The following is a 24,383-nucleotide window of genomic DNA, read 5'->3' as shown; positions in this document are numbered from 1 at the left end:
TTTACAGAATTCAAAAGTACAATTCTTATCTTCAATAATTTGGTCAGATATACTTGATGTGTAGTGTTAGCGTTTGTGGCTGGAATGTCATCCCTAAGTTTGTTTATCTTGTCAATGAAAAAGTCATTAAAGTAGTTGACAATATCAGTGGGTTTTATGATAAATGAGCGATCTGATTCAAGGAATGATGGAGCCGAGTTGGCTTTTTTCCACAATATTTAATTGAAGGTGCTCCAAAGCTTTTTACTATCATTATCATACTCCAGTCTCATGTCCTGTCCTTATATTAGTTGTATAAGTAATACAGTGTGCTATACAACAGCATGAGTCCACTTTTTCCATAAACTTCACTCCTACTGTCAGACTCATCTTTTTCCTGATCCTTGGTGCATATGTAACGGACGTGAAATGGCTAGCTAATTAGCGGGTACGCGCTAGTAGCATTTCAATCAGTTACGTCACTTGCTCTGAGACTTTAAGTAGGGTTGCCCCTTGCTCTGCAAGGGCCGCGGCTTTTGTGGAGCGATGGGTAACGACGCTTCGTGGGTGTCAGTTGCTGATGTGTGCAGAGGGTCCCTGGTTCGCGCCTGTGTCGGGGCGAGGGGACGGTTTAAAGTTATACTGTTACATTGATGCTGTTGACCCGGATCACTGGTTGCTGCGGAAAAGGAGGAGGTTGAAAGGGGGGTGAGTGTAACGGATGTGAAATGGCTAGCTAGTTAGCGGGTACGCGCTAGTAGCATTTCAATCAGTTACGTCACTTGCTCTGAGACTTTAAGTAGGGTTGCCCCTTGCTCTGCAAGGGCCGCGGCTTTTGTGGAGCGATGGGTAACGATGCTTCGTGGGTGACCGTTGTTGATGTGTGCAGAGGGTCCCTGGTTCGCCCCCGTGTCGGGGCGAGGGGACGACGTAAAGTTATACTGTTACACATACCTCAGTCTCCAATAACTTCACCCTCATTCACTTCCAATTATCCTCCTGTCTTCAGCTCCCTCTGCTTACATTTTCTTCCATTCTTTAACAAACCATCTTTTTTCCACCATTTTTATCTGGCTCAACCTCTTCTTCCCTCTCTCTTAGACCTCCACTCTCTTTTCTCCTCGTTTTCCAAGTATTCATCTCCTTATGATAATACTGCACTACTTCCAACCATCTTGTTCTTGCTTTCTCTAGGGACTCCATTTCCGCCGAGGCGTCCCGTCCCGTATCGTCCTTTCTCTGTGAACTCAGTCATTCGCCTAGGAACAAGCCTAGCTACGAGACGTCATTCTCTGTTTTTCAAATCACCGTCCGCATCTCATTTTGAACTTAGTTTGAATATGATGACGATATATTTTATTGACGTCACTAATCCATCTGACTGACATCTGCTAGACCAATAAACTCGACTTTGAAAAACCCATATCGACACTTGATCCCACCTACTCGGCTCACTTGCCTCCCATTGGAAACGACAGGATGTGCTATATTTTAATAGAACATCTTTGATATCGACGTCATTAGCTGCTGCATAGTCTTTTGTGGTAGCTAACAACAAACAAGTTCTATTTTTCGGCTAGCTAGCACGTTCCCATTTAATCTGGCTGAGCTAGAGCAACATGAGTTTAGCATTTAGCAAAGAGCCCCGTAAAACGGCGGGGAACCGCATGTCTAAATTGTTAGATGCTGAAGAGGAAGATGAATTCTACAAGACCACATACGGTGGATTCAACGACGTAAGTAGCTAATTTAGCTAGCTGTCTTGGCAGATAGCTGGCTATTGCGTCGCAGTAGTGATCGGGAAACGAAGTTTAAAGTAATAATGTAGTTAGCGAACATTACACAGTACCCAGATCACAGGATTTGGAAGAGATGGCCCGCCCTCTAAATTCAGGGGGGTTCTACTTCAGCTGCAGTGTTTTCATTTCAAGGGAGAAGAAGAGAATAGAGGAAGGACGTCAAACGTTTAGCCTGCGTCTGGATAAGACCCCCTGGTTAAATTGTGCTTAAGATCTTTCTTTTTTTACGTCTCTAAGTGGTTTATGGACACCTTCCTAAGATTGAGTTGCACCCCCCATTTTGCTATCAGAACAGCCTCAATTCATTGGAGCATAGACTACAATGTGTGGAAATCGTTCCACGGGAGGGATTCTGGCCCATATCGACTCATGCTCTCTTTCCACAGTAGTGTCAAGTTGGTTGGTGGACCATTTCTTGATACACTTGGGAAACTATTGAGCAGTTGCAGTTCTTGACCCAAACCAGTACACCTGGAACCTACTACATACCCGTTCAAACCAAGGCACTTACTTTTTTAACATTTTATTTTACCCTTATTTTACCAGGTAAATTGACTGACAACACATTCTCATTTACAGCAACGACCTGGGAAATAGTTACAGGGGCGAGGAATGAGACAATTGGAAGCTGGTGGTAGTTAGGTGGCCGTGATGGTATGAGGGACGGATTGAGAATTTAGCCAGGACACCAGGGTTAACGCCCGTGCTCTTACGATAATTGCCATGGGATCTTTAGTGAAAGGGCTTAAAATGAACTGTTTTGTCCACCAGCCACTATGGCAGGTAGATAAAAAACATCTAATACTTGTTTTGCCGTAAAAAAAAAAAGTTAAACTTTATTTTTCTTTAACTAGGCTAGTCAGTTAAGAAGAAATTCTTATTTACAATGACGGCCTACACCGGCCAAACCCGGACGACGCTGGGCCAATTGTGCGCCGCCCTATGGGACTCCCAATCACAGCCAGTTGTGATACAGCCTGGATTTGAACCAGGGTGTCTGTAGTGACGCCTCGAGCACTGAGATGCAGTGCTTTAGACCTCTGCGCCACTCAGGAGCCCAAATGACATTACAGAAACAGATGACCGTGCTTTGTTATCTTTTTAAACAAGAAATGTATTAGTAAGAAGTAATGTGGTGTATTGCTCAATTTCATAAAAATGTGTGACCAGAGTCTCTTAATCTAAATATTCAGCAGCTCCTTTAAGGGTGGAAGTTTACTGTGGTAACAGGGCCACTGGAGTCCTGTGGTATGTATCAAATGAAATGCTATTTGTCACATGTGCCGAATACAGCAGGTGTAGCCTTTACAGTGAAGTGTGAGAGAGAGAGATTTGGGATCTGACTAGGATGTCTAATTTGAGTGTGCTGCTTTAACTTATAAAGTTCAAAAAAACAATGTAAATAGCCAAGAAACACGAGGACAGTCTCACTTTGTAGACTTTCGAGTAAATTAGACCATATTTTAGGCCTGTGCCAAGCGCCTCCAAAAATGAATCTGTCAAGCACTTGGCTCATTGCACACAGCTCCCATGTCAGGCAGTGTTGCTGCGCTAGGTGGGATATGTATGTCTTTGTGCAATTAGCAGCTATGAAACAAAACAGCAGAAATACTTAAACAGCTACTGCTGCAGTTTTATAACCAAAACTCGCACGTGCTCATACTTGACTTATGACTACTTTTATTCTCAAATGTAATGCTCGCACTGTAGAGCCTTGCAGGTTGACCACCCGCCAATGTGGTGACCTTGAGTTGGTTAAAAATGGCGGGGAAAAGGGAGATTGTTCTTAATAAACCATGGTAGAAAGTATAAGCAGAGTGAGCTGAAGACAGGAGGAGAAATTGAAGTGATTGAAGGTGAAGTATCGGAGGTGGTAGGAATGGTGAAGTTCTCAGAGACCGAGGCTTGCACCGAGGGTCAGGATAAAGATGAGTCTGACAGGAGTGAAGTTTTTTGGAAAAAGTGGACCCTTGCCTTTTGGCTGATCCATTTGTGGTTTCAGATTGGGTGAAAACAGAATTGGGTACTGTGGAATCGGCGAGGGTAATCAGAAGTGATAATTGTTTGTGTTTCAGCTGGTCAGAGGGAGAAGGCGCTCTGCGTTAAACGAATGGGGGCAAGAAATCTGGATTGTTTCACTCTCAGAAAAAAGGGTGCCATTGAAAGGAGTGATTACTAGGGTAGCAGTAAATGTTAAAGGTAACCAACTGAAGGAGAAGATTCCCAGTGTTTGTGATGCTCGTCGTTTGGTGCAACGCAGACAGGGTGGCGTGAGTGGTGAAACAAAAGTCATTGTCTGTTCTTTTGAGTTTTGATGTTAAGTCTTCGCCCGGCAAAGTGATGTTAGGATATATGAGATTTTGTACCAAATACATTACGTTGTTACAGGTGTCAAGCTTATGGGCATGTGGCAGCAGTGTGTAGGAGGGGAGAAGTGTGCAGAAGGGCATGAGACGAAGGAATGTGTAGCATACGGGGATGTAGTTTTCGGGCTGTCCATGGGGTTGGGGATCAGAAATGTCCCGTATGAGAGAGGCAGGTTGAGGTTTCCAGGGTTAGAGTTGTGCAGAAGTAATTTTCTGAGGAAGATGGGGGAGGGATCTGGAGAGGAGTGGTGTGAGTAGTAGATCTGTACCAGTACAGAAGGATAGGCCAAAAGGTGATATATGTTTCAGTAAGTTTGGATTTTTCAGCATTTGTAGCAATGGTTATCAACTGTACTGCAAGGATGGAATGTAAAATCGCAGAAATTGAGGTTGTGTAGGGAGCTGCAGAGAGGTATTTGGGTGTGCGAGACTTGACATCAGAAGAGTTACAGGGTGTATTAAGTGGTGATGTCCCATCCTTTCAGGTTGTTGGCATGAGGTAGGACTAAATAGTTTTAAATAGTGGAGTAAGGTGGTTATTTTATTTATTTGTATGGTAGTGTTAGATGGAATTGAATTTGTTTATTTATACTTTTTTTTTTTTCAAGCAAAGTATAATGGAGTTGTACTCCAGTCCAGTAGGTGGCGGTAATGCAACATATTTGATGCCAACCGCCATTAAACCTCACCGAAGAAGGTTCTGTAGTGCCGTCAAACCTGAAGAAGAAAAAGCATGTCGCACCATATCGACGTCATTAGCTGCATGCATAGTCTTTTGTGGTAGCTAACGTTAACTAGAACTTGATTGTTAGCTTTCAACCAGCAAGCACGTTCCCTATTAATCTAGCTGTGCTAGTTCAACATGAGTTTAGCATTTAGCAAAGAGCCCCGTAAAACGGCAGGGAACCGCATGTCTAAGTTATTAGATGTTGAAGAAGATGAATTCTACAAAACAACATACGGTGGATTCAACGACGTAAGTAGCTAATTTAGCGTCGCAGTAGTGATTGGGGAACGAAGTGTACCGTAAAAATGTAGTTAGCGAACAGTACCCAGATCTCTTCCAAATCCTGTGATGGTCAGCTCTCTAAAGGGACAGATAATAGAGTAGGGACGTCAAACGTTCAGCCTGCTGCTGCTCTGACCCCCTTGTTAAATTGTGCATAGGATCATTTTTTTTAAATCTCTAAGTGATTCAATTTAGTGAGGAATATGTGATTATTTAAATCTGAGTTTTTTTCATTTACTATCATCTTAAATTAAGATTAAATTATTTGTACATTTCTGATTGGACAAAATTTGTGTGAGAGAGAGATTTGGCATCTGACTAGGATCTCTATGTTGAAACAACAATGTAAATGGCTAAGAAACACGTTGACAGTCTCACTTTGTAGACGTTTGAGTAAATTTGACCAACTTTTAGGCCTGTGCCAAGTTCTTCAAAATGAATCTATCAGCACTTGACTCATTGCACACAGCTCCCATGCCAGGCAGTGTTGCTGCGCTAAGTAGGATATGTCATTTATTTGTGCAATTCGCAGCTATGAAGCAATATAGCAAAAATGATATACTGCAGCATTTTCCTAACATGTGCCCATACTTGACTTATGGAGTATTTTTATTTGCAAATGTAATGCTCGCACTGTAGAGCCTTGCAAGTAGACCACCTGCCAACGTGGCTGGTGAAATAGACAATCTTACCCACCAGTACCTAAATTGACCTGCATTTGGTGGGTGGGTGGGTGGCTGGCGTTAATTTTATGCCCTGTTTAGGGAACACAGAGAGTCAGGACACCTGTCTACCATTCCATCTGAAAGACAGTACCCTACACAGGGAAATGTACCCAATCACTGCCCTGGGGAATTGGGATATACACTGCTCAAAAAAATAAAGGGAACACTTAAACAACACAATGCAACTCCAAGTCAATCACACTTCTGTGAAATCAAACTGTCCACTTAGGAAGCAACACTGATTGAAAATAAATTTCACATGCTGTTGTGCAAATGGAATAGACAAAAGGTGTAAATTATAGGCAATTAGCAAGACACCCCCAAAAAATGAGTGATTCTGCAGGTGGTGATCACAGACCACTTCTCAGTTCCTATGCTTCCTGGCTGATGTTTTGGTCACTTTTGAATGCTGGCGGTGCTCTTACTCTAGTGGTAGCATGAGACGGAGTCTACAACCCACACAAGTGGCTCAGGTAGTGCAGTTCATCCAGGATGGCACATCAATGCGAGCGGTGGCAAAAAGGTTTGCTGTGTCTGTCAGCGTAGTGTCCAGAGCATGGAGGCGCCCCCCCCCCCGTCGTCGTCGTCGAGTCCTGCACAGCTTGTGTGCGTCCTTATGTTTGTGTTCCTTGGAGTTTTAGCTGTTTGAAGCTATTAGCTATTCCTAACGGTCAAAGGTTCGAGCCAAATTTGTAGGAGCGAAACAGAAACCGCTCTTTGTCCCCGCCGCGGATATCGAAGCTTACTCGCGTAGATGTGGTTCTTTAAACTAAGCGGTGACCCCATTTTCAAATCGGGAAACTTTGTGTTTGTGAACCCTAATATGGGAAACGCTGAAGTAGAGAAATAATGAGATTGGCGGATTTTACTTGTTTTATCTCTAGCTTCTTTTTTGAAACCTTAATTTGTGAAGCTTACATATGCCTGTGTTTTGTGATGTTATTGATCGCAGGAATCCATACTTTTTGATGATAAATGCATTACAGGTGACCTTTGCTAAAACGCATATCAGAGAATTAGGCTAATTGAGTTCCAAACCAGATCTTTTGTCCAATCAAATGTGTTTAATTGTTGAGATGGCGCTTCATGTTTGGTTGTGATGCAAGGCAGCCGTATACAGATCTGATGCGAGTTTTGGTGGAGACCTCATTATTCATTTATCGTAACGTATGGATTACAGCAACCAATTACAGCAACATTTAGCTACAAAGGACAGATGTGAGTATACAGCAAACTTCAAAATTTACTTTCCTTAGACTACAGAATGATTTAAAGCACTTAGGCCGAATGCAGGGGTGTCAAACTAATTTTGCGCTGGGGGCTGCATTCGGTCTTCAACGATGTCCGGAAGGTCGCACTGAAAATGTGTTAGATGTCCTTGCTGTCAATATGTGCAACAAAAAAAAGAAGAGTCCTCCATGTTTTTTTTTTACATTTGTGATGCTCCCTGACTGTGTAATGATTGTTAGCAGCCTGGGCAGTCAAGAAAATATATGAATATAGGTCCATTATTGTTTCGATCTGGTTTTAGTCGTTTTAAAGTATATTGAGTTTGTGTCCCCCCCCCCCCACCATTTTAAAGTATATTGAGTTCGCCCAATTATTAAAAAAATAAAAAATAATGGATCAGTTTAAGATCAAATTGGCCTGTATCTTGGACTCTTCACTGTGTAGTCTTATGAGTAGGTACATCGCTGGCTCACATTTTCACACCACACTAAAAGTATTATTAGAACAGACATTCCCATTCAAGTCAGTGTTCTGTGGGGACGGTGTTGTAGGGGCTACTAGCATTGAGTGAGTGATATATTTCTCTCTTGAGCTTTTTTCTACTAGCTGGCGTGCATAAAGATGGTGGCTTCAATGCAGTTACTTGTTTGCTAACTTTGCCGTATTGTATCTTGCCCTTTGGATATCTCTGTTTTTGTATCTGCATTAGCAGAGTATGCATGGTCCCAATTATAACTCCTGGACACCGGCAATTTTTATAAAGTAGACTGTATTGCTTTGTGGGTTTATTTGGTCCATGTAAATAAAACATTTATTTGGCCATTCGCTATCGACCATTATTAATATGCATGTTTGATTTGGACTCTCCCTCAAGGAATCAGGAGATGATGAGTACAGAGGGGAGCACTCGGACACAGAGGACGAGGTCGACAGTGACTTTGACATAGATGAGGGTGACGAGCCCGATAGTGACCAGGAGGATGACGCGCCTCGCAGGAAGAGTCGAGTCGTCACCAAAGCTTATAAGGTAACTTAATGCACTTGCATCCTCACTACTTCTACCCAACAACCACAATGTGCACCCCTGGGGGACCGCGAACATAGGCCATCAACCACTAGACTACAACTAAAAGTTACTACCGGGTCATTCCATATTGAATGAATCACCCTTTTTGATTTGAACAAAAATTCCCATGCACATTTACCCATGAGAGAAATGGTTATAATCAGGGGCCACGTGTATGCCTAACAGACCGTGGCAAACACATTGATAGAACATCGTCTTGGCACAACTCGCGTATGACCATCCATTCAAGAGCAGAAGGTGCTCAAAGTTAACCCATATTGGACCCCCTACCATGCGACATTGATATGCATCATTTGATTTTGGTATCGTTTTTAGAGCCGACCTCACTTAGTCGACTGGTCGATTGTTTGGTCGATAGGCTATTGGTCGACCGAGAATTATTTTAGTTGAGCAGTAGCAAAAGAAAAACGAAATATCATTGTGTACAAGGCACTTGTCTGATGCGCGCCTGACTGTGTGGACTGATCCATTGTGGAGGCTGTGGGGATGTCACAGTCCATCAGTCTAAGACATTGAAATGATATATGGTTATATTACATACAGAGCATTCGGAAGGTATTCAGACCTCTTCACTTTTTACACATTTTGTTATGTTAGAGCCTTATTCTAAAATGTATTAAATGTTTTCCTCATCAATCTACACACAATAATGACATGGCGAAAACAGGTTTTTATTTTAGCAAATGTATTAATGCATTTTAAAAAGTATCACATTTACAGAAGTATTCAGACCCTTTACTCAGTAATTTGTTGAAGCACCTTTGGCAGTGATTACAGCCTCGAGTCGTCTTGAGTATGGCGCTACAAGCTTGGCGCACCTGTATTTGGGGAGTTTCTCCCATTTCTTATTTGCAGATCCTCTCAAGCTCTGTCAGGTTGTCGCTGCACAACTATTTTCAGGTCTCTCCAGAGATGTTCGATCGGGTTCAAGTCCGGGCTCTGGCTGGGCCACTCAAGGACATTGAGATTTGTCCCGAAGCCACACCTTCGTTGTCTTCGCTGTTTGCTTAGGGTCGTTGTCCTGTTGGAAGGTAACCTTCGCCCCAGTCTGAGGTCCTGAGCGCTAGTTTAGAAAGAATTCTAAAAACTTGTATTCACGTTGTCATTATAGGGAAGTAGATTGATGAGGAAAATGTTTTATTTAATTTTAGAATAAGGCTGTAACGTAACAAAATGTGGAAAAAGTGAAAGGGTCTGAATATTTTCCGAATGCACTGTATATGGAAAAATACACGTTTTACTATTTGGTCCAAAAGAACAGACTCTTGGTCGACCAAGTTATTTTTCTTTGTCGGAGACAGCCCTAATCGTTTTAGATAATGCCATTTATGAAAATGTATCAAAGTATGAACTTCCGAGGTATATGAACTTTAATAAATCATGTGGGTTTTGCCTGTTTTTTTCATACTGTATGCAAATTTTCCACACACATTGTTTTATTCCAAGGAACCTCTGAAGGTGACCAAGCCTAAACCAAAGAGGCCCTCGGAGGAGCTGAAGAAGACGGAGAAAGTCAAAACGGAGAGGAGGGTGCCGCTGGAGTTTCAGGACTTTGGAGAGAGTAAGAGGCCTCTATCTATACGGGCTCTATTTTCAGCAAAGCAACTTACTGCCCAAACGCAAGTGGGTTTACAGTATTGGCTGTGGTATTTTTCTACCATAACGTAAGGATTGGCAATTTATCAATATAACATTAGCAAGCTTACACTGAGGTGGGAGGGGTGGCGTTATCTGAGATGTGTCCTTTAAAATGCCCATATGCCCAAGGAAAATTGCACATTTCATTGAATATCTCATGTTTAAACGGAATTCTCTGTAAACTAACATGGGCGTTGCAGATATGCATGGTGGAAAGAGTCAATTAAAATAGCTACGTCTAGGCTATCTCTCTTGTTGGAAAGCCTGTTTCTGATGACAGCATGGTAGGAATGTAATTTTGAGACCAAATTCTGAATCATTTTGAGCAAACATTTTGGGACACAGTAGCGATGTGTCATTTCTCAAATACCAGCAACAATCACAATTGAGTTTTTACTGTCAGAAGTTACTTAGTGAGCTAAAGTAGTCGTCAACTCCTAGTGCTGATACACACACGCGCGCCTTCCTCATAACTGGAGTCAAATTCTGGTGTCACCACCTGCACCATAGCTGGATCTACACAACCGATGTCTCAGAGATATTTATATATGGTATCGTTTTATATATATATATATATATATATATATACAGTGGGGAGAACAAGTATTTGATACACTGCCGATTTTGCAGGTTTTCCTACTTACAAAGCATGTAGAGGTCTGTCATTTTTATCATATGTACACTTCAACTGTGAGAGACGGAATCTAAAACAAAAATCCAGAAGATCACATTGTATGATTTTTAAGTAAATAATTAAGTAGTTACCAGCAACAATAGTCATTTATAACATTAACCACGTCTACACTGTATTTCTGATCAATTTGATGTTATTTTAATGGATTTAAAAAATAACAAAAACTTTTCTTTCAAAAACAAGGACATTTCTAAGTGACCCCAAACTTTTGAACAGTAGTGTGTGTGTATATATCTTTATCTCAGTGCATTCGGAAAGTATTCAGACCCCTTGACTTTCTCCAAATTTTATTACATTAAAGCCTTATTATAAAATTGATTAAATTTAATATTTTCTTCATCGATCTACACACAATACACCATAATCACAAAGCAAAACCATTTTTTTTTCTAATTTTTGCAAATGTATTCAAATAAAAATTCTGTCCCTTTGTTATGAGACTCGAAATTGAGCTCCAGTGCATCCTTTTTCCATTGATCAACCTTGATGTTTCTACGACTTGATTGGAGTCCACCTGTGGTTAATCCAATTGATTGGACATGATTTGGAAAGGCACACACCTGTCTATATAAGGTCCCACAGTTGACAGTGCATGTCAGAGCATAATCCAAGCCATGATGTTGAAGAAATTGAAAGAAGTTTGGAACAGCCAACACTCTTCCTAGAGCTGGCCGCCCGGCAAAAGTGAGCAATCATGGGAGAACGGCCTTGGTCAGGGAGGTGACCAAGAACCTGATGTTCACTGAGATCTCCAGAGTTCCTCTGTGGAGATGGGAGAACCTTCCAGAAGGACAACCATCTCTGCAGCACTCCACCAATCAGGCCTTTATGGTAGAGTGGCCAGACAGAAGCCACTCCTCAGTAAAAGGCACATGACAGCCCGCTTGGAGTTTGCCAAAAGGCACATAAAGGACTCTGACCATGAGAAACAATATTCTCTGGTCTGATGAAACCACAATTGAACTTGACCTGAATGCCAAGCGTCACGTCTGGAGGAAACCTGGCACCATCCCTATGGTGAAGCATGGTAGTGGTAGCATCATGCTGTGGGGATGTTTTTCAGCGGCAGGGACTGGGAGACTAGTTAGGATCGTGGGGAAAGATGAACGGGACAAAGTACTGATAGATTCTTGATGAATACTTGCTCAGGACGTGACTGGGGCGACGGTTCACCTTCCATCAGGACAACAACCCTAAGCACACAGTCACGACAACGCAGGAGTGGCTTCGGGACAAGCCTCAATGTCCTTGAATGGCCCAGCCAGAGCCCGGACTTGAACCTGATTGAATATCTCTGGAGAGACTTGAAAATAGCTGTGCAACGACGCTCCCCATCCAACCTGACAGAGCCGGAGAGGATTTGCAGAGAAGAATGTCAGAAACTCCCCAAATACAGATGTGCCAAACTTGTAGCGTCCTACCCAAGAAGACTCAAGGCTGTAATCGCTGCCAAAGGTGCTTCAACAAAGTACTAAGTAAAAGGGTCTGAATACTTATGTAAATGTGATATTTCCATTAAAAAAAAATGTACACATTAGCAAAAATGTCTTAAAAAACATTTTTAATTGTTGGCAGTATTACCATATGGCCCAACGCCTTACAAACAGTCCAGTCCAACTCGTATTACAAAAGTATCCCTTTCTGAAAAATGTGCCAACATTACATTTTGTGAAAATAGTCAAATATGTAAGAACACATAGTATGAAAAGGTACAGGGCACACTCGGTACAAATGACTCATAGAATGGAACATAACTTTGTGGAACTTGCAACAGGGTTATGGGGATCACAGAATTCCATCCAGGAGGGAACTACCAATTAATTATACGCCTGAGCAACAGTCCAGCACTGCTGTGGGCAGTAAATCATTAACGTTGGCTTAATGCCCACTGAAACCCCAAAAGAATAAGCCATTTGACTACGTTAAAAGGGAGACACCAAACCATAAGGTTACACATGCTGTCACAGAAGCGATTTATGGCAAAGATAGGAGGTGCGTCCTCTACCTTTTTTTGACTCTGTGATTTAGCCAATAGTGTCAAATCTAATGCAGACACGTATTGGGTAATTGACTAATTTAATAATGTTAAATTGTATTTTGAGTGGAACATCCCTGTAAGCCTTGTCACTGACTGGCAACTTCCCCAGCTCGGAAGTCTGTGCGCCAGTCGACCAGCGAGCATACGCGGAAGACCAACCTGCGACTGCAAGAAAGACAGGATGCCCCACGACGGCGGAGGGGAGCCCACCACGACCGGCCCCTGACCCAGGAAGAGTTGCTGGCTGAGGCCAAAATAACTGCTGAGCTCAACCTCCGATCCCTAGGTAAGACTAAAGGGGGAATCTAAATGGTCAAGAGTTGCCCTGTTAATTCCCAATAACGACGACGTGGTTCAAGTTCAATTAAGTTTACTGATTCATAACATCACCGTCCACATAGGCACAGTGAAACAGTAACAAGAAATTGTGCAAAAATACAAGGGAGTGCACACCATAATTGCAGGTGTTTAAACTACCTGAATAGTAATTACAGACATATAGTGGAACTTGAATATACAAGTTAACAGCTCATGTTATCTGAATGGATTACAATGGGTTCCTATTAATCCCTATTACATGGTTTGATATTAATGACGTTGGTGGGAAATAAACTCTCTAAAAATATATTTAAAATGGAGGTTTAAGGACAAAAGTAGGGAAGGGAAAAATGGATGTCTCAGAATGAGACGGAGCGGAGATTTGTCCACACACAAAGCCGTGAATGGGTCTCTTGCCCATCCAGAATAATTGACAGAAAAAATACCTAGCGCTAAAAGATATGACACATGGCAGTGCATACTGAACAATGTGAGAAAATATGTCCAGAGCTTGGCCAGGGTTGTGTTAATTTGACCATTTCTGTATGTTCTTTATTTGAAAGAGAACTACGAGCGTCTTGAGGCTGACAAGAAAAAACAGGTCCATAAGAAGCGTCGATTTGAGGGCCCCACCATCCGCTACCACTCTGTCCTCATGCCCCTGGTGCCCCACTCCATCTTAAAAGAGGAGAACGTGGATGTAGAAGGGTAAGGAGACACATTTTTAGGGGTTGGGAACATGTTTTGCTGAATATCTGCATTTGAGTTTCAGATTATTATTTTTTACAAGAATGTAGCAATGCTATTGGAAACAGATCGTTAAAAGCCTTCTCGTTTCTGGATAAATGCAGGGCCGGCGGCAAAATGAATCGGTTGGACAGGCATTTGATTTCCATTAGACCGGCATGTTTTTCATTTTTCAAAGGTGTTGTCCTAAAGACAGGCAGTCATTGTCATGTGGTTAATCATAAAAATCAGAATTGAAAATGATACAAATCTGAAAATTCGAATTCAACTAAGGCGAGAGCACCAGCCTCTGCCATATGGACACATTGATAGCCTACACTGTGATCCATTGGCGGCCAAAGAAATCTGCTCATGGAACTCCGAGATAGCCAATGCAGCAGTCTTCAACTAAATAAAATGCATATGCCTAAAGCCGACAAATAAAAACACAACCTGGTGAAAATGTTCCAATAACATGTTTCAAGCAGACCACCATAGTCCCTGTGCCCAAGAACACTAAGGTAGCCTGCCCGAAATGACTATCGGCCTGTAGCACTCACGTCTGTAGCCATGAAGTGCTTTGAAAGGCTGGTCATGGCTCGCATCAACGCCATCATCCCAGAAACCCGAGACCCACTCCAATTCGCGTACCGCCCCAACAGATCCACAGATGACGCAATCTCTATTGCACTCCACACTGCCCTTTCCCACCTGGACAAAAGGAACACCTACGTGAGACTGCTATTCATTGACTACAGGTCAGTGTTCAACACCATAGTGCCCTCAAATCAAAGTTTATTTGTCACGTGCGCCGAATACAACAAGTGAAATGTTACAGGCTCTGACCAAAAGTGCAAAAAAGGTGTTGGGTGAGCAATGGGTAAGTAAAGAAATAAAACAACAGTAAAAAGACAGGCTATATACAGTAGCGAGGCTATAAAAGTAGCGAGGCTACATAGACACAGGTTAGTCAGGCGGATTGAGGTAGTATGTACATGTAGATATGGTTAAAGTGACTATGCATATATGAAGAACAGAGAGTAGCAGTAGCGTAAATAAGGGGGTGGTGGGTGGCGGGACACAATGCAGATAGCCCGGTTAGCCAATGTGCGGGAGCACTGGTTGGTCGGCCCAATTGAGGTAGTATGTACATTAATGTATAGTTAGTGATTATGCATATATGATAAACGGAGAGTAGCAGCAGCGTAAAAAGAGGGTTTGGGGGAGAGCACACAATGCAAATAGTCCAGGTAGCCATTTGATTACCTGTAAAAACTGTTAAATGCCTTTTTGTCCTAGACTTGGCACTCCGGTACCGCTTGTCATGCGGTAGTAGAGAGAACAGTCTATGACTGGGGTGGCTGGGGTCTTTGACTATTTTTAGGGCCTTCCTCTGACACCGCCTGGTGTAGAGGTCCTGGATGGCAGGCAGCTTAGCCCCAGTGATGTACTGGGCCGTACGCACTACCCTCTGTAGTGCCTTGCGGTCAGAGGCCGAGCAATTGCCATACCAGGCAGTGATGCAACCAGTCAGAATGCTCTCGACGTTGCAGCTGTAGAACCTTTTGAGGATCTCAGGACCCATGCCAAATCCTTTTAGTTTCCTGAGGGGGAATAGGTTTTGTCGTGCCCTCTTCGCGACTGTCTTGGTGTGTTTGGACCATTCTAGTTTGTTGTTGATGTGGACACCAAGGAACTTGAAGCTCTCAACCTGCTCCACTACAGCCCTGTCGATGAGAATCAAATCAAATTTTATTTGTCACATGCCGATGTTAATGCGAGTGTAGCGAAATGCTTGTGGGGGCGTGCTCGGTCCTCCTTTTCCTGTAGTCCATATGTCCCCATTACCAGTAAAACATAATCAAAACCTATTTCTTTCACTTACTTGCTGTGCTGTTTCGTTGTTAATTTGTTCAGACGTTTCATTCTCAAACAAGATTTCTATGGAATGCCGTTTGGGTGTCAAGAAAGATACATGTCAAATAACACTTTGACGTGTCAAGTAACACTATTTGACCAATCAGGACCTGAATATGACTGCACCTCACACAATTGAACATGTTCATAATTTTTTCACGTGGTTATTACTATCACATCAATACATATGCTATGATGCTGGTAAAGTTGTCTCGCGGACCTACAGTGCTGGTCATAAAAAAAGGCTATCTAGCTCATGGATGCAAACAAAAACATAGCAAACTGACAATCTAGGTTTCATCATCTAAAATAACCCTAATTTATAAGACGGTTCTTATTTGATTAATGGTGGTCAGACCCAGCTATGTGAAGCTAGCCGCAATAAGGTTTAGCCAGAAAAGTGGACTTTGCGGTTAGCCTTCAAAATAAAAGTATGGCATAATTCTATTTGTATTAATTTGCATCGATGTCAATGACGTACTTTTATTTTGAAGGCAAACAGAGAATTCCACTATTGTGGCTAACTTCACAACACATAACCCGGTCCGATCGAGCCTCACTAGCCAGATGAAGCTAGCTGGCTGCTTATAACGTGAGCTTTGGGCAACAGGGTGAAGTGGCTGGCAAGCTATTTAGTTTTCATGAAGTTCAATTTCGATAGGCGAACAAGTGGCAACCTAGCTAAAACTTACTCACAAGAATTCCTAAATCATTGCTAAGAATAATGAAAATGACTGACTGCAGCTTCTACTGGTTGTTGTTTTAAGGCTGGTTGTATTGGTGCTAGCTAGGTAGCAAGCTAAAGCTAGCTACCCCAGAAGTTGCGGTTGAACAAATTATGCATTATTACCAAATCTTTATTGTGAACACATCGTTCGTGGCCGGTGTTTACTTGTTTGCAGACTTTTTTGTACAGCTTTGACAGTGCTACTGTATCTTTTTTGACACGCAAAGACCCAAATGGCGTTTCATAGTATATGTTGTGAAGCTAATAGCAGTGATGCTATTATTGTGTAACTCTGGTAGGACAACATCTGAAAAATAGCGCACTTGGTAGTGTGTACCAGTCTTCAACCAGTCGGTGAAAGCCAACATCACACATGACAGAGAGCGGTTGATTGTCAAGGGCAATGAATTCCATTATCTTGGCATTAATGGATTTCGCCTTTGAGTTGTCTCACTGAAATGTTCTTACTCTTTCAAATGACTGCTCGACTTGTTGACTGCTCAATCCATACAGCAGACATTGTGAGCTAGGTTAGGAATGCTGTGTTGCGCGTGTAGTTCAACATTTTACAGTTTTTACCATCAGCGTCAAACTAGACCGGCCAATACCGATGGTGGCATTTTTAGCTAATATTGACCGATTCTGATATGTTCACCGATTTATATCGTGCATCCCTAGTTATTTTTCTTAATTTAAATGTTTTGTTCTATTCATTTATTTTTTACTTCAGTTTATTTTAGTAAATACTTGAACTTATTTTTCTTAACTACGTTGTTGGTTTTAATATATATATATATATATATATATATATATATATATATATATATATATATATATATATATATATAATAAGAATTTGTTCTTAACTGACTTGCCTAGTTAAATAAAGGTCAAATAAAAACACGCAGACAGAATGCAGCAGCCGTCTTGCTGAAATCAAGTACTATTTGAATGTGAAAGTAATATCTGTATAGTTTTTGTCTCATTGTTGTTTAAGCCCAAGTAGCCACTAGTCTAGGCTACTTGGCAATGGTCACAGTGTAGACCTGGAGTAGAGTACAGCATTGTTTACAATAAAGCTATTATTGCCCTCTGTCGGTAGTCTGTTTCATTACATATTTAACCTTTATTTAGCCAGGGCGTCTATGTACCACTAACTAAAGTGTTTGTATTTGTTTATTTAAAGGTTAGACCAGGACACACCGCTGCTCGTTGCTCCTGTGGCACCAAGTCCAGTGCCTTCCCAGCAACCCTTGGGAGGTCTTTGCTCCCGCACTTACATCACCTTTAGCGACGAGGAGGCCTTTGAGGCTGCCTTCCCCCAGGCTGTGCGGACCGGCTCCCAGCCCCCAACCCAGGAAGTCTGTCCTGTCACCCACAAGGCTGCATTATACAGAGACCCAGTTACAGACATCCCCTATGCCAACACACGAGCCTTTCGCATTATTCGCGAAGCCTACCGCAAATATGTGGCAGCTCATGGATTCCCCAACTCTGCTGGGGGTTTCTCTGTGGTTGATGCCTCAGGTTCCAGGAGTGCACGCCAGAAAATGGTCAAGCAGAGCACAGTTGCAAGGTAGAGGCTTCTATTCTCTCAGAAGTCATGTCCTCCTTCAATTTAGAGCCCAACATCTGTTCAAAGATTTAAATCTACAGTGGGATTCATCTTTCACTGAAATGGCAGCCCCAGTACTTGTTTTGGTGTACAGCTGAAGCATAGGGCTATGGAAATTCTTGTTTGTAAACATTGGAATAATAGAATTTACATTTGGGATAAAGCGGTGCTTTCCAACCCTGTTCCTGCAGAGCTACTGTCCTGTAGGTATGTGAATAAAATGTTCAAAAAATTTCCTTTAACATCCTGGTCCCTTTTTTTTGCCTGGAGCTAAGGAGGCGTAAGTGTCAAACGCAGGTTAGTTTGCAATTTCGTCATGGAAAAACAGGCGCACTGGCATTTTACAGACCTAACACCAGGTTTGGCAATTTACCTGTGGGACCAGTGGCAATACTTGAAGTGTGTCCTTAAAACGAGTAAAATGGTGACAATTTCATGCAGTGTTAATGGGAAGTTTTAAGACCCACAAAAAGCAGGTCTTAACGGTAAACGCAGTTGATAATGGCATGGATTTTGAGAGCGGGAGCACAGCCTATCCAGTCATGACGCACAGTTCTCATGGAAGGAGAGATCTCATATTTAGAAACATAAAAAAGCACTCGGTTTCCTCCCCGCATTTCATTGAACTTGATTAAAAACCAAGCACACCCTACGCTCTCCTTAATAGCAGAATCTCATAGGTGTGTATTTTTATGCTGGCCTTTAGCCAAGTAGCCTATGAATAAAGGGAGTTTTAAATGTTCTACTGAGATTGCTTTGAAATATTTTGGAGTTTTTTTTCCCCTCGTGCTTTTTCATTCTTCACAATTCACATAGCTGCATTTCACTTGTTCAAGTAGGTTATCCATCCCCATTTTCAAAGACATGCTCCTCCAAACTATTCAGTCCTCCATATCAACTGCTGATTTCTTTTGAGGATCTACAATTTACAGTTGGCCTAGCCCCTATATCAGTGTGAATGCTATAGCCTATGTTTAACAATGCATTTCCATATCGAAGCAACGCAATTAGAATTATGTGGACTGCAAACATGTTCAACATATTTAGCAAATATGGGGCAGACTATTTAACGAACTAGGCTATAACGGACTAGCAGTAGAATTGGACTTGATGACAACGCAATACATAAGACTGTAAATACACAACTTGAAGCAAACGCATACAGCGCCTTCTGAAAGTATTCCCAACCCTTTACTTTTTCAACGTTTTGTTACAGCCTGAATGTAAAATGGATTAGAGGTTGTGTCACTGATCTACACACACTACCCCATAATGTCAGTGGAAATGTGTTTGTAGAACATTTTACAAATGAATACAAAATTAAAATCGTATTGTAATAAGTATTCAACCTCTTCGTTACGGGAAGCCTAAATAAGTTCACGGGTAACAATGTGCTTAACAAATCACATGAGTTGCATGGAGTAGTGAGTTTCAAGCACAGATTCAACCACAAAGACCAGGGCGCTTTTTCAATGCCTCGCAAAGAAGGGCACCGATTGGTAGATGTGTTAAAAAAATAAAAGCAGACGGTGAATATCCCATTGAGCATGGTAAAGGTACAAAAATACAGGTGTCCTTCCTAACTCAGTTGCCGGAGAGTTAAGAGGGACCTCGGAAAACTACAATTGTCACAGAACAGCTCAGCATGGCTGGCCCTTAAATGTACACGGAGAGCTAACATTAATACTATGCATGTAAATCTCTCATGGCTCAAAGTGGAGGAGAGATTGACTTCATTACTTGTTTTTCGTAAGAAGTGTTGACATGCTGAATGCACCTAGGTGTCTGTTTTAAACTACTAGCACACAGCTCAGACAGCCATGCATACCCTACAAGACATGCCACCAGAGGTCTCTTCACAATCCCCAAGTCCAGAACAGACTAGGCGCACACGGAACTCTATTCCACATCAGGTAACTGATGAAAGCAGTAGAATCAGATTTAATAAAACATGAAAATACCCCTTATGGAACAGCGAAGAGACCCATGATTAGGGAAAGTAGGATACCTTTTCAGTTATACAACTGAATGCCTTCAACTGAAATGTGTCTTCCGCATTTAACCCAACCCCTCTGGATCCGATTGGCGTGGGGGCAGCCATAATCGACATCCACATCCCCCAGGGAACAGTGGGTTAACTGCCTTGCTCAGGGGCAGAACGACAGATTTGTACCTTGTCAGCTCGGGGATTCAATCCAGCAACCTTTCGGTTACTGGCACAATGCTCTAACCACTAGGCTACCTGCTGCCCCACACACTCTAAGACACGCACTCTTTACACACATACACATGGATTTTGTATTGTAGATATGTGGTGGTGGTCTAAGGGAACACACTGAATGTGTTTAGTAAGGTGTTAAGGTGTTATGAAATGGAATGACATGTAGTATTTTTAACTATGTAACTGTCTTCTGTTGCTGGACCCCAGGAAGAGTGCTAATGGGGATCCATAATAAATACAACCCTGAGACCGGGTTTGGTCATTTGTAACTCTAAATTGAATCAATGATGATCATAGGAAGTTTCTGCATGAGTGCTTTGTAGATCAACCCAATAAAATGCTGCTTGCATTGTGTTTTTGCATACAAAACACAATGGTGAGTTCTATAGCCATCACCAGTAATAAACCTAAGGGAACAATGTACAACAGCATCTAGTGGTTTAAGTGTAGATGTTGCTGTATGCATATAGATAATGTCCTCATAATCTAACGTAGACAAGTGACCTGGAGAATTTCCAGATGTTGATTTAGTTATGGATCCATAACGAATCCTATGGGAATAAATTTCACTGATTTACAGAAATATTGGAACAAAGTTGTCTAATGAAGACAAACAATTTAGAATCCTCCAATCCTCTTATGGTGTAGCCTACTCCCGACCGTCAAGTTGTACAGCGCCATATTTTCCATTCTATCTTAACGGAAACCCTGGGGGTTTCATTATTCCAGGAATAGAAACACCATAATATTAATCATATTAATAAAGCCAAATTTTTTAAAATCAATCCCATATGCTATGTTATTACAAAAAAGGTTTTAAATTATCTGGTAATGCCAATATGGAAGACTATCAAATGCTTCTCAAAGATGCCCTCTGTTGGGCAAACTAGCATTAACTTGCATTAACAGAAAAAATGGCTGACAATTAGATAACATCCCACAGGATGCTGCAGCAGCAAGGTGTTCTGCAGTATGATGCAACTTTATTACCGACCCCATTGTGTATGTTTTACATTTGCTATCTTGTTGTTTTTAGTCCCACCCTTCAGCTCCATTCCACCCCTCCCTCTTAACACAATCCATTTTTGATTTCTATTTGCCATATATTTTTCAACTGTGCTGTGATGCTTCACAAAAGTACTGAACCTTTCTATTCTCATAGTTTCTACAGATTGTAAATTAAAGATAAATGTTTGCTGAAATAATTATTATATTATTGATCGATTGATTATGACCCAGTATTGCTATCTGCAGCGTTAGCTCTAGGTAAATGTTGCAATTCTTCAGCCGTGGCTGGACCTGTGACCAAAAACGAGCTATATATGTACAGTACCAAAAAAATGATCTAATGACTGCGTCCTCACAGCAAAATCTGCAGAGCTGGGAAGATTGTATCCTCCATATATATAACATTATATTGGTTGCAAGAATTTTGTATAATTTAAATTGAAAATGTTTAAGTTTTGAATCTGGCATCGTTTTGCGTGTCTAATTCATAAACCATGTGCCATGGAATCGGTACATCGAAAATCTCTTCCCAACTATTTTGCAATCTATATGGCACAGCTGTGCCAATTTGAAGTTCTCCGAATCCTGTGAAGCATTGGAGTGGGCAGATTTCCTCATCTTTCTCACCAGCCGTGATTTTGGGCAGCTCCATAGTAAAAAATGTGACCGTTCCCGGTGCAAAAACAACATACTATCCTGGAGCTCACGTAAATGACGTTACTATGCTGCTCCCGAATGTACTACTTCAGGACATGGAGATCGATTCTACTGTAGTCCATGTGGGATTTAATGACATTATGAAGGGCAGCTCTGAACAGTTGAAACTGGATTTTAAAGAGCTGATTGACTCTCTGCTAGACACTAACAAAAGACCCATCGCATCTGGCCCTGTGCCCTCTCTGAATCGTGGCATTGAACGCTTTAGCAGGATTCTTTCTCTTCACAACTGGCTACGTGAAAATTGCAGCTCAATGGGTGTAACATTTGTTGACAATTTCGAAACCTTTTGGTAACAAAACACATTTTAAAAGGAGGATGGGATCCACCCAAATCATTTGGATTCCTGGATCCTTTCACAGCATTATAAGGCTGACCATGACTTATCTATGAGCCAAGCCCAGCTCATCACTACTACTGTGATGAAGAGTTGTCAGGAGGTTAAGAGTTGTCATGCTTCAGAAAATGTACATTAAACCAGGGGCATTGGTAGACACAATGTAAGTAACCTAATTTATGTCCCTCTAACTGCCCTGAATGACTCTGTTGATCCTACTGCTATTGTATGGAGTAATCATGTGCCTATGAACCAGATTTATACTGTTAGCACTGAGGCGGTGTGCCCTAGGAGGAAGTCCACTGTGTGCAGCTCAAAATAGCCCACGTTATCATATGGCTACAGAAACAAGGTTCATGAAATCATTAATTTGCTAGTAACAGATTACTTTCATATTCTGACTATCTCTGAAACTCACTTAGATAATACCTTTTGATACAGTGGTAGCAATACAAGGTTATAACACTTACAGAAAAGACAGAAATGCCAATAGTGGAGGTGTTGCTGATTTTATTTAAAACCACATTCCTGTAGAGAGAGGATCACATGTTAAATACTGTTTATAATATGGCTACAGGTGCATAATGTAATATGGCTACAGGTTCATCTGCCTCACCTAAAGCCCATTCTTGTGGGAAACTGCTATAGACCAAGTGCTAACAGTCAGTAGCTGGATAACGTGTGAAATGCTTGGTAATGTATGTGATATCAACAGAGGTATATTTTCTGGGTGATTTTAAATATTGACTGGCTTTCATCAAGCTGCCCTCAAGAAAAAGCTTCAAACTGTAGCCAGTGCCTGTAACCTGGTTCAGGTTATTAGTCAACCTACCAGGGTAGTTACAAACAGCATAGGAATGAAATCAACAACATGTATTGATCACATCTTTACTAATGCTGCAGAAATGAGCTGTATCCAGATCCATCGGATGTAGTGATCACAATGTAGGAGCCATATCTAGGAAAAGCAAAGTTCCAAAGGCCTGGCCTAATACTGTGTGTAAGAGGTCATACAATATGTTTTGTTGTGATGTAAAGAATATTTGCTGGTCTGTGGTGTGTAATGAAGAGCAACCAGACGCTGCATTTGACACATTTATGAAATTGCTTATTCCAGTTACTAATAAGCATGCACCCATTAATAAAATTAATGTATAAACTGTTAAATTCCCATGGATTGAGGAATTGATCAATTGTGTGGTTGAGGGATGAGGCACAAGGAATGGCAAATACGTCTGGCTGCACATCCGATTGGCAAACCTATTGCAAATTGAGAAATCATGTGACTAAAATGAATAATGAAACTACACTATGGAACAAATATAAGTGACAAAGAATGACAGTAAAAAGCTTTGGAGCACCGTAAATGAAATTTTGGCGGGAAAAAGGCAAACTCACTACCTGAGCCACTTGTGTGGGTTGTAGACTCCGTCTCATGCTACCACTAGAGTGAGAACACCGCCAGCATTCAAAAGTGACCAAAACATCAGCGAGGAAGCATAGGAACTGAGAAGTGGTCTGTGGTCACCACCTGCAGAATCACTCCTGTTTTGGGGGGTGTCTTGCTAATTGCCTATAATTTCCACCTTTTGTCTATTCCATTTGCACAACAGCATGTGAAATTTATTGTCAATCAGTGTTGCTTCCTAAGTGGACAGTTTGATTTCACAGAAGTGTGATTGACTTGGAGTTACATTGTGTTGTTTAAGTGTTCCCTTTATTTTTTTGAGCAGTTATTTAATCGTTATTTGTGAATTTACGAAACCTGTGCCGGTGGAAAAATATTTTGATGTGGGGCGCCGTCCTCAAACAATCGCATGGCATGCTTTCGCTGTAATGGCTACTCTAAATCGGACAGTGCAGTTAGATTAACAAGAATTTAAGCTTTCAACCAATATACGACACTTGTATGTACCTAAATGTTTAAAACCTGTTGAGGACAGAGGGCGCTGTTTTCACTTTGGGGGTTAATCGTGCCCAATTTAAACGGCCTCGTACTCAATTCTTGCTCGTACAATATGCATATTATTATTACTATTGGATAGAAAACACTCTCTAGTTTCTTAAACCATTTGAATTATATCTGTGAGTAAAACAGAACTCCTTTTGCAGCAAACTTCCTGCCAGGAAGTGGAAAATCTGAAATCGATGCACTGTTCTAGGGCCTGCCTATTAAAGTCCTTGATATTTATTAGTTTAGATGCACTTCATACATCTTTCACTAGATGTCGA

The 24,383-nt window shown here is 41.5% G+C and overlaps 1 protein-coding gene across 2 annotated transcripts; it reads left to right on the top strand.

The window, feature by feature from the left end:
- Positions 1-1,404: 1,404 nt before the first annotated feature.
- Positions 1,405-18,110, top strand: vps72a (vacuolar protein sorting 72 homolog a). 2 transcript variants are annotated; one of them, XM_055875930.1, is made up of 6 exons: positions 1,405-1,715; positions 7,983-8,135; positions 9,642-9,756; positions 12,675-12,851; positions 13,447-13,591; positions 17,440-18,110. In XM_055875930.1, exons 1-6 carry the CDS (start codon positions 1,599-1,601, stop codon positions 17,831-17,833), a joined length of 1,101 nt encoding a protein of 366 aa, XP_055731905.1. In that variant the 5' UTR covers positions 1,405-1,598; the 3' UTR covers positions 17,834-18,110. The 2 variants fall into 2 exon arrangements, with proteins under 2 accessions (XP_055731905.1, XP_055731906.1); XM_055875931.1 differs by lacking the exon at positions 1,405-1,715 and adding an exon at positions 4,786-5,120.
- Positions 18,111-24,383: the final 6,273 nt, after the last annotated feature.

This window comes from Salvelinus fontinalis, chromosome 22 (genome assembly GCF_029448725.1).
Source record: "Salvelinus fontinalis isolate EN_2023a chromosome 22, ASM2944872v1, whole genome shotgun sequence".
Taxonomy (NCBI): domain Eukaryota; kingdom Metazoa; phylum Chordata; class Actinopteri; order Salmoniformes; family Salmonidae; genus Salvelinus; species Salvelinus fontinalis.
This window is presented reverse-complemented; position numbering and strand designations above follow the sequence as displayed.